The sequence below is a fragment of the Sinocyclocheilus rhinocerous genome, unplaced genomic scaffold (assembly GCF_001515625.1).
Source record: "Sinocyclocheilus rhinocerous isolate Xijiao unplaced genomic scaffold, SAMN03320098_v1.1 scaffold4552, whole genome shotgun sequence".
Taxonomy (NCBI): Eukaryota; Metazoa; Chordata; class Actinopteri; order Cypriniformes; family Cyprinidae; genus Sinocyclocheilus; species Sinocyclocheilus rhinocerous.
Window position 1 is genome coordinate 18,043 of NW_015646434.1, and position 11,680 is coordinate 29,722.

General features: G+C 32.6%; 1 protein-coding gene across 1 annotated transcript in view; it reads left to right on the plus strand.

The window, feature by feature from the left end:
- The window catches only part of LOC107707812 (MAM domain-containing glycosylphosphatidylinositol anchor protein 2-like), an 11,844-nt gene extending 1,302 nt beyond the window's left edge, over window positions 1–10,542 (plus strand). Inside the window, exons 2-4 of the mRNA XM_016511905.1 lie at window positions 599–795; window positions 9,027–9,159; window positions 10,247–10,542. Of these exons, the coding sequence (XP_016367391.1) occupies window positions 599–795; window positions 9,027–9,159; window positions 10,247–10,542 (626 nt within the window). The remainder of the gene's footprint in view (window positions 1–598; window positions 796–9,026; window positions 9,160–10,246) is intronic.
- The last annotated feature ends 1,138 nt before the right edge of the window (window positions 10,543–11,680 follow it).

The window sequence follows — 11,680 nt, forward strand, 5'->3', positions numbered from 1 at the left end:
CGTAATTCTGAGTTTATATCTCGCAATTCTGACTTTTTTCGTAGAATTGCACATTTAAATCTCACAATTCTGAGTTTATCTCACAATTCTCACTATTTTCATAAAATTAAGTTGAAATCTTGCTATTCTTATTTTATATTGTAAGTCTGACTTTTCATAGAATTGCACTTTTAAATCTCGCAATTCTGAGTTTATGTATCACAATTCTGAGTTTATATCGCAATTCTGACTTTTCGTAGAATTGCACATTTAAATCTCGCAATTCTGAGTTTAAATTTTAAATGCATACATTTTAAATGCAATGAGGACTTTATTTTTTGCACTTCTAACACATGAAGATTGCTAGCATGTAATCCTTTTCTTTTATACACAGTCAATGAATTTCAAGTGTAGAATTTTTTTCACTCTTTTTGGAGGAATTTGTTTGTAACGTGAAATCATGTTACATGTGGATTAAAAAGTATGAAAGATCCTCTACTTACCTCTCTTTCTCTCTTTTTATATATTTATTTAGAAAAGTTGTTTTCAAATGAACTTACATGACTCTTTGTCTTCTGCGGTGAGTTGTGTGACCGTGTGTTGTTTTTTGTCTCTCCAGATCTGGACGAGCCTGTGGTGACGGTTCATCAGAGTATTGGTGAAGCTAAAGAGCAGTTCTACTATGAGCGGACGGTGTTTCTGCGCTGCGTCGCTAACTCCAACCCTCCCATCCGCTACAGCTGGTACCGCGGACGAGACGTTCTCTCGCAAGGCTCAGATAAAGGTGTGGAGATCTACGAGCCCTTCTTTACCCAGGTAAGAATGTAACCCTTGCTCTAAATACTGCTGTAATACTGTGTTTTTGGACACTAGCATGTTGCTAATATATCTGCTAAATTAATAAAAGTAATATATGCAAATCATAATACACTTCTATACCAAAGAAATATTTTTATTTTAGCAAGGATGCCTTGAAAAAGTCACAATTGTGACTTTTTAGAATTACAATTAAATTATTGCAATTGCAAATGCAAAAAGTTTACTTTCCTGGGGTTGACGGTGGCACCACAATTCTGGAAATTCTGACTTTTTCTTAAAATTGCACGTTTATTTCTCGTAATTCTAACTTTTTTTAGAATTGCGATTTTATTTCTCACAATTCTGACATTTTTCTTAGAATTGCACGTTTATTTGCAATTCTGAGTTTTTCTTAAAATTGCAAGTTTATTTCTCGTAATTCTAACTTTTTTCTCACAGTTCTGACATTTTTTTAGCATTGCAAGTTCTCCCAATTTTGAGGTAAAATCTCGCAATTCTTACTTTTTTCTTATAATTGTAATTTTCCACAATTCTGACATTTTTTTTTTGAATTGTAAGTTCATTTTTCACAATTTTGAGTTAAAATCTCACAATTCTTACTTTTTTGTTACTTAGAATTGCAATTTTATTTCTCACAATTCTGAGATTTTTCCTAGAATTGCAAGTTTGTTTTTCACAATTCTGACATTTTCTTAGAATTGCAAGTCTATTTTTTGCAATTCTGAGTTTAAATGTTACATTTAATTGTGTTTTTTCTCGCAATTTAAAACTTTTTCTTAGAATTGCATTTTTATTTCTCGCAATTCTGACTTTTTTCTTAGAATTGTAATTTTAATTCTTGCAATTCTGAGTTTAAATCTCGCATTCCTCACATTTTTCTTAAAATTGAAAGATATAAACTCACAATTACTTTTTTAAATTATTCTTTTGTGTGATGGAAACAGGATTCCATAGAAAACAGCTGTTTTACACTGTAGTAATACTTCACTGTTTTTACTGTATTTGTGATCAAACAAACGCAGCCTTTGTGAGCAGAAAATACTTCAGAAGAGATGGTAAAAAATTACCATCTAAGTCTAAAAAGCATGGTAATACTGTAGTACTTTCTGGTACTTTTTTGTTGGTTGAAGTGAAAAGTAAACTATTAGTTGTAATATTTCCGTCTAGCTGGACTAGAATCAGTTTAATTAGCTTCATCAGCGTGAAGCGCTCGTTCTCTGTGGTAGTTCAGTACATGAGGACTGTTAGGAGGCCGGTTTTACTGTTTTTCGTCGTCATTTTAAACTCAGCACGAGGTGATGCTAGTAATTAGCACGTCGTAGCATGTAGCTGTCTGCTGTCTTCCCCGCCGAGCGCCTCAGATCGCTGCGTCTCAAGCCTTTCTCATTTGTTTTGTGGCTAAACGTCAGCTGCTGTTTCACAGAAGCACGTCGCTAGCATGTGTCGGTGGAAGCCGTCAGCAGCGTGTGTTATTTTGGCTGTAGTTGTCAGGAGAACAGCTATAGCTGCGACTGTTTCTCTTTATCATGTGTTTGTCACTGGAAAGCCAGTCACGTCTCACAGCACTTACTGAGATGGCACGTCTATGTGCAGAATGAGATGTTTCTGCGATGTTCACCTGTGCAAATCACAACGGGGCGTCGCAAACTAGCTGCTAAGATGTTCTGAGTGGATTTTGGATATTTGTGACCCTGGACCACAAAACCAGTCATAAGGGTCAGGGTTTTTTTTATTGAGATGTATACACCATCTGAAAGTTGAATAAATAAGCTTTCCATTGATGTATGGTTTGTTAGGATAGGACAATATTTGGCTGAGATACAACTATTTGAAAATCTGGAATCTGAGGGTGCAAAAAAAATCGAAATATTGAGAAAATCATCTTTAAAGTTGTCCAAATGAAGTTCTTAGCAATGCATATTACTAATCAAAAATTAAGTTTTGATATATTTACGGTAGGAAATTTACAAAATATCTTCATGGAACATGATCTTTACTTAATATCCTAATGATTTTTGGCATAAAAGAAAAATGGATAATTTTGACCCATACAATGTATTGTTGGCTATTGCTACAAATATACCCCAGCGACTTAAGACTGCTTTTGTTTTTACAGACAAACTATACGCCACATCGATGTTATTTTAGTATAGTATTTGTTAATATTTTGAATCAGATTTCATTTTTAGATTTTCTCTTTCTTTTTTAATTTTTCTTATAGTTTTAGCATTTTTTTTTTTATTTGTATTCTTTTTTATATTTGTCTATAGTTTTATTAAATTTTAGTTTGTTTCGTTTTAGTTATTTTAGCGATTTACACAAATGAAAATGTTAGCTGAAATGTTAGCTTGGTGACTAGCTGAAATGAAATGTGCTTTTTTATTTCACTTGTTCATTTTATTTCAGAATATGATAAATATCACAAAATATTATGATATGTCTAAAGAATGCATTATTTAATATAAAAAAAATAGGCAGAACATATTGGGAAAACAAATCTAATTGCAGTTATTATTATTATCATTATTATTATTATTATTATTATTATTATTATTATTATCAATTGAAATTATTATTATTGTAAAATAAAATTTCAAGAACATTTATATTATTATTTGTTATTATTATTATTATTATAAAATTATTATTAAATATATAAATCACTAATATAATCATACTAATTATATATGTACTGTATAATTTTCTTTATTTATATTTTTATTATTTAAACACTCTAAAACATGCTGGGTTATTTTTTTTTAACCCAAATGCTAGGTTCAGCTTTTTGGTTCATTTTATTAGGTTGTTTTTAATATTTTTACCCAGGTGCTGGGTCATATGATGCGATTTCAATTTTTCCTTTCTCTTTGGAGTGTTACAAGCTCTTGGTGCATAAAGAAGATCTGTAAAGTTGCAAACACTAAAGTCTCAAATCCAAAGAGATATTCTTTATAAAAGTTAAGAGTCAGCCACGCCTACCTAAAACGGCTCGTTCTAACACACCCCACATGTCTACGTCACGATGTGAGAAGATTTGCATAACGCCGCCCAAATATTCACGGAGGATTTAACCTCCTTGCCCCTCTGAGAAACCTGATGACCAAGTCATGCTTCCCCAAAGACTAACCATCTACTGCCTCGTGATGCGCGGCAATGGCGGCAACACACACTTTAAGGGTGGAGGGAGACAGCCTTCGCTCCAACCCATCCTGCGCGGACGAGAACTTACAGGCCCTGGACGGAAAGCGTGGACTACCTCTCCAGGCGGCGGCGCTTTGCGGGCAGAGCTGCATAGCAATAGCGCGCTCGACTGGGGGGATGTCCACATACCCTTGGGCCGCCCCACCGTCGAGGGTGGTGAGGACGGCGTTAAAAGACAGTATAAGTCATTATAATCCATAATTATGTCCCCACTGGATGCAACAAATGCCTCGTTTGTAATGGGTTTTAATGTGTTTGTCTCATCGCTCTGGCCGGACAGGGTATCATCACGGTATGGTGAGGGGCGTAACATTTCCGTCACACGCTTGAGGTATTCGGCCAATCACAACGCACTGGATAGCTGGCCAATCACAGCACACCTCGCTTTTCAGACCGATGAGCTTTGTAAAAATCGACACGTTTCAGAAAGGCGGGGCATAGAGGAGAAACAATAATGTACAGTATGTGGAAAATAATGTGTTTTTTGAACCTTAAACCGCATAAACACATTTCATTACACCAAATACACAAAATAATGTTCATTTTAGCAACATCATGACCCCTTTAACGCTGGGTTATTTTTTAACCCAAATGCTGGGTTCAGCTTATTGGGTCATTTTATTGGGTTATTTTTAACATTTTTCCCACGTGCTGCATGGGTCATTTTAACGCTGGGTTAATTTTTTTACCCAAATGCTGGGTTCAGCCTTTTGGGTCATTTTATTAGGTTGTTTTTAATATTTTTACCCAGGTGCTGTTTTTTTATTTTTTTATTTTTTTTACCCAAATGCTGGGTCCAGCTTGTTGGGTCATTTTATTGGGAGGTTTTTTATATTTTTACTCACGTGCTGGGTCTTTTTTTTTTTAACCCAAATGCTGGGTCCAGCTTGTTGGGTCATTTTTTTGGGTGGTTTTTAATATTTTTACTCACGTGCTGGGTCTTTTTTTTTTAACCCAAATGCTGGGTTCAGCTTGTTGGGTCATTTTATTGGGTTGTTTTTAATATTTTTCCCACATGCTGGGTCATTTTAACGCTGGGTTATTTTTTTAACCCAAATGCTGTGTTCAGCCTGTTGGGTCATTTTATTAGGTTGTTTTTAATATTTTTTACCCAGGTGCTGGGTCATTTTAACGATGGGTTATTTTTTTCTACCTAACCGCTGGGTTGACCCTGTCTCCGGTGAAACCTCTCAACAACGCAGCTGCTGAGTTACAGTCAGATCGCGGGCTTTTTGCGTCCTACAGGATAGAGTGGTTCTCAGCGCCGCCTCCACCGATTTGATGCACTCTTTCCGGGAAATAAAGGTTTGTATACATTTTATTTCATTTATAAAGTCTTTAATGTGGTGTAAATAATATTATTTTATGCAACGCAACATAAGGACGAGATGTCAGTCAGCTGCGTCAGCAGCGGTCGTTTTGCACTGGAAACGTCTTTGCCTTGCATAACATAAATGGATTTTATTCGTTATAATACTGAGTTTAATTTAATTTGATGTTAAAATATGTTCTCTAATCTCAGTACTGTTTGTTTTTGGGCAGGTTTTGGAGTCAGTCACATCTTTAAGCTATGAGTGAAACGCGAGGCCGCGGTCTAAAGTTCGCAGTTCCCCGGCGAACAGCAGCCCTTCATCGGCTCAGATTTCAGCGACACACCAGCACGAGAATTAGCACTATTTTGGTAAAAAGCAATTACAGAGAACGGTTGAATACACTTGAATTGAATAGCTACTTTTAAATGTGCCTTTTTTTATTACTAAAATGCTCGTTAAGCGAGTTTAAATGTATGTGATATTGTAAACTATGCTGTATTCACCCAAATAAATTTAATTTGTCTTGTATTTTGTCCATGGGTGTTCTTGCTTAATAATAAATTTTCATCTTTTGATTATTGCTGTTGCCTATAGTAATTCTGTGTGTGATTTTTAATTTCCAGCCCTTGCAACTTTTGATTATAACAAATTTTCATCTTTTGATTATTGCTGTTGCCTATAGTAATTCTGTGTGTGATTTTTAATTTCCAGCCCATTTTAAGCCAGCAATATAGTAATTTTTAAACAATAGATGACTTAAATTAAACAACCCAGCATGGTGGTAAAAACGTTTAACCCAACCAGCTGGGTCAAAGTAACCCAGCAATATTTACCCAGCGCTGGGTTGCCAAATAACCCAAGTTGGGTTGTTTTTAACCCAGCATGTTTTAGAGTGTACTGTACATATTTATTTATTTTTATTTACTTTATTTTTTATTTTGTTTTGCTTTCAAACAGTAAACCATAGAGCTTTTATTTTGGCAGACAACCACAGGGAAACTCCTCTTTTGAATTTTTTTCTCTTTTGTTGACCACAGATTTCTCTTTACAAAAGTACAGAGATGCTTGGCGTGTGTTGCGTTTTCAAGCGCACGATTCAAAGAGTTCATGTGAAGCTGCATTTACTGCATAACAATCGAACAGATTCCACATATGTGTTTCATTGATCTCACCATCCGATAACACACACACTCTTCTCTCTGATCTGGTTCGTGTGTTTTTATTCTGTGCACTGATATCAGGCAGACGCAGGCGAGGAGGTGTCGTCTGTATATAGACTGATGTTGTGGAGGTTGAGTATGAATATGTCAGTGGAATATGAAAGTGTGTGATGTTATAATCGGCATCAAAGCGCCGCCGCGTCTGCTAACCGTCTGAAGACGCCGTCCTAAAGACCCCCTGAGTCTGTGACGCGCGTCGAACGCGATAAGCCGCAAATTAAAACTTCAAAGGTTGACTTTGAAACGAGGAGCGGCTGAATGGATTTGCAGTGGAAGCGAAATAAGATCCAGATTAATGATGATCAACGCTGTCGGCGACGCCTTCGCTGCTTTCCTCACGCTTTATTAAACACTCATCATATCATGCGAGTGCTGTCATGAGTGGAAGAAGTTCATGCATTTTTAAAAAAAAATTTTATTTTAAACATCAGGATTTAGCGTTTGTTGATCTGTCAAATGCAGGGTTATTATAGTTAACTTAAACTACAACCATAAAAACATTTCATTACTTGAAATTAAATAAAATAAAATAAATTATAAAAAGAAAAGCTAACTTATTTTAATTCAACAAGTTCCCAAGGAAACATTTCTCATTTTATTTGTACTAAAATAATAATAATGATAATAATAATAACAGGATAAACAAGTAAATCAGTAAAATAAAAATATAGACATATTTACAATAATTATGATAAAAATGGCAATTAGTTAAAATACAAAAAAAAAATACTGTACTAAAAAAATGGCTTTACTAAAACTAAAAGAAAAAAGATAAAAAAACTCGGTGGAAAATATATAGGCCTAAATTTAGGATTTATGTATTTATGTATTATGTATTATGTAATTGCATATAAAATTTCCATCCATTTGGATTACACCGTTTTTACATAAACTAATAAACCTAATGAGATGCATATTTGTCTATATAGTTTTTACTTCAGTTTTAATTTTTAGTTATTTTAGTACATAAATTTAAACTAAATGTGAAAAGTGATAAATGTTGCTAAAGTAATGAAAATGTTTTTGATGATTTAAATTTTTGTTTCAGTTTTAGTTTTAGTTAACTGTAATAACCCTGGTTGTCCAATATAAAGATAAACACCATATTTATAACGAAACAATCATATTACATTTTTTTATCATATTTTATAATCTATTTAGAAATTGAATATTTATCATATCAGATATAATAAAATATCATATTTGTTACCACTGTAAAGCCTCAGATCTCCTTCAAACTGTGTAGACAACTTTCAGGATTGTTACATTTTCCTGTATTCTTAAAATAAACTATATTTATTGAACAAAATATATATTTTGATCATAAGCAGAAAAAGCTCTCCAAAATCAGAGCATGGTTTATTAACTATTTGCATCTATTTGGCTTTATTTAAATAATATTTATTTTAAATGCATTTATTAATATTGCTTAGAATCAATATAACTCTGTTCATTGTGAAAACAGTTACATTTATTCAGTTAAAAAAAAATTAACATGATTAAAGAATGTCTTGTAATTCCAAGCAATATTCAGTTAGATAAATATATGAGACTGGATTTATTAATGATAAATATATCATCCTGGTTATTGTGTGTTTAAAACACATTGAGCGTATTAACATACTATTACAGAAATCTGAGCTGTTTCTTTAATGTACGACTGCCAAATATGCATCATCACAATAAGTTTAATAGTTTATAAACTCTGTAATCCAGATGCATGGAAATTATATATGCAATTTAAATACATAAATCATAAATGTAGGCCTAAATGTTTAGTGCACTAATATATAAGAAATAGCATCTATAAAATATATAATTAAATTGTTAATAATAATAATTTAGAATATAAAATGTGATATACAAAATATATAGTATCAAAATATAATTAAATTATTACTGATAATATGTAATATTAACATATTATTTATGAAATATATAATACAATTCTCATAATTAAGTTATAAATAATATGTACTAAAAATGCTATGTATAAAATATATATGATAAAAATATTATATGAATAAATTATTAATATATAGTATTCCAATGGATTTAAGGGGATATATAAGAAAAAAGAGGAACAGTAAAAGCACAAGAATAAGATTTTTTTTTTTTTTTTTTAACCAATCTCAACTATTTGGAAACAATGTTTTTATTTTATATTTTTTTTAAATGCTCTTATTCTTATGGATAATATGTTAAAAATGCAAAACGGCAAATTGTCTCGTCTCGTCACATCTCAGGTTTAATGTTTTCAAAATTGCTAAAGATTCATGTAGCAAATGCGAACAGATAAAATGACTATATTAAGGTTACTAAGCAGTTGTTGTTGTTTCCATCAGATATTGTTCATGCAGAAGTTGTGTAAAGTGCATTCGGTGATAGTGGTTTAACAGGAGGTGTGTGTGTAATGCATCATTCTCCTGCAGTATGTCTGTGTTGTGGAGCACACATTTGCACACGTCTTTCTGTCTGTCGCTCTGAGCTCCAGGGGGAAACCAAGATCTTGAAGCTGAAGAACCTGAGACCCAAGGACTACGCCAACTACAGCTGCATCGCCTCCGTCAGGAACGTGTGCGCCATCGCCGACCGCAGAGTCGTCTTCAGACTCACCAATAAAACTGGTGAGGCTCTTAAAGAGTCTGCTGTTTTTTATTTTATTTTATTTTATTTTATTTTATTATATTTTTATTTTTTTATTTTACAGAAGCAATTTTTAAATAGATTTTTAATAATGAATCCACAGTTCCTTCAAAATTGGACTAAAAATGCAAAATTTCCAGTTTTCACATTAATTTTAATTACATTTTTAATAACTTTGTTGCGTGTTTTGCCATTTTTATTTTTATTTTTTTATGTCTACATCATTTTTATTTATTTTTATTTATTAGTTTTACTTAGTTTTATTTTACTACTTCAAATTAAACCGAAAGACAATGAGAAATGTTGTTGAAAATGAAATGAAAATCTTTTTTAGATTTTTATTTTATTTTATTTTATTTTATTTTACTTCATATATCTTTATTTCAGTTAAAGAGAGAAATTTTAGTAGTTTTAGTAGTTAAAGTAGTGACTAAAGATCAGTGACCAATAACTAACTAACATATTTTTTTTGATAATTTTATGTTACATATATTTTCTGTTTTCACTTTAATTTCAGTTAAAGTTTTAGTAACCTTGTTGTGTGTTTTCTCATTTTATTAGTTTTTTATGTCTATATAGTTTTTTATTTATGTTTATTTATTAGTTTTAGTTTACTTAGTTTTATTTATTTTAGTACTTCAAATTAAACCAAACGAAATTTAGAAATATTGCCTTGGCAAGTAGCTGAAATAACTTATTATTTTTTTAATTCTTTTTTTTAATTTTATATAGCTTTATTGCAGTTAAAGAAAACAATTTCAGTAGTTTTAATAACAAATGTCAGTGACTATACTATTTTAATTTCTCTTAATGTTTTGAATTGCATTTTATTTGATATTTTCTCTTTTTGCTTTTATTTTAGTAAAAGTTTTAGCAATTTTTTTTTTTCATTTTTATCAGTTTTTCTATATAATTGTCTATATAATTTAGTTTATTTAGATTCATTTTAGTTCTTCATTTAATTTCAGTTAGCATTTATTTTATTTATTTTTTAAGTATAGTTTTAGTTAGCGATAATAACCCTGCACTTTGAAAATAAAAGTCCTGAGTGTTTGCTGTGTTTCTCAGCTCCCGCCTCCATCAAGCTGCTGGTGGAGGATCCGATCGTGGTGAATCCGGGCCAGACGGTGTCTCTGGTCTGCATCACGACCGCAGGAGAGCCGGCTCCGAGCCTGGCCTGGACCAGCGGCTCCGGATCTCTGCCGGAGAAGAGCCTGATGAAGGAAGGGGTTCTGACGCTTCCCGCCATCGCCTCCGAGGACACCGGCGTCTACAGCTGCATCGCCAGCAACAACGTGGGAAACCCGGCCAAGAAATCCACCACCATCATCGTACGAGGTCCGCTCCATTTACACTTCAGCTGACCATCAGTCTGCAGCTGGTCCGTGTCAGTGAATCACACACATCACTAATGATTCATTTGGGAATCGTTCTTTAGCCGGTCCGTGTCAGTGAATGGCGTTATTTTAATTACAAATGTCGAGAGCGCATTATTGTATCAGATTTCAAAGATGGATCTGTAATTTCTTTACAATTTATTACTACTTAGTCATAATAATCAAACATTAGAAATCAATCGGGTGCTTGGATGATTTGGAAATAACCTAGTTTGACAGTTTGGTCAAACCTCTCTGAACGATTTATCTAAACACAAACAAAAAAGCATATGAAGTTCTTGTGGTCATATATGTATTGTGTACTTGGATATATATATACTCCCTAAACCGATACTTAAAATTTGGATATAACATATAACTGTATATTCACTGTTTTAGAGGAGAGTGCCATTGAATGTGTAGCTAAAATGAAGTGGGTTTTCATGAAGAAAAAATCTAACTAAAATCAGAGCTGAAAACAAACACTGGATTAAAAAAAAAAAAAACTCCCAATAAATGTCCAAACAGCGATGCTATTAGAGCAAGATATAACATATAACTGTATATTCACTGTTTTAGAGGAGAGTGCCATTGAATGTGTAGCTAATATGAAGTGGGTTTTCATGAAAAAAAATCTAACTAAAATCAGAACTGAAAACAAACACTGGATTAAAAAAACAAAAAACTCCCAATAAATGTCCAAACAGCGATGCTATCAGAACTTGCATTGTGAACATATCTTGCATCATTTACATCTATTTTTGCAGTTGATGTTGATTTGATAGGAATTGTTACTTATTATTGTCATACCAACTGAGAATTTATTGCATTGATTTTAAATTCAGTTGAGGTATCTGAGATATGATGACATAATATTGATATTTTATATGAAGTCTTTAGAGCCATAGACTATAATATGTTGTTTTTATAAATATACTGTATGTTGTTATTGATAAATTGCTCAGAGACCAACCAGGACAGACAGAGGTTATATGCACAAATCATCCAAGCACCCAATTCCTAGCCATTTCTAATATAGGCTACATTTCATTGACATTGCTAAATATTATTAAACTGGAAAGAAATTAAAGATCCATCTTTGATTGTCAAAAGAATTCCAGGTTCA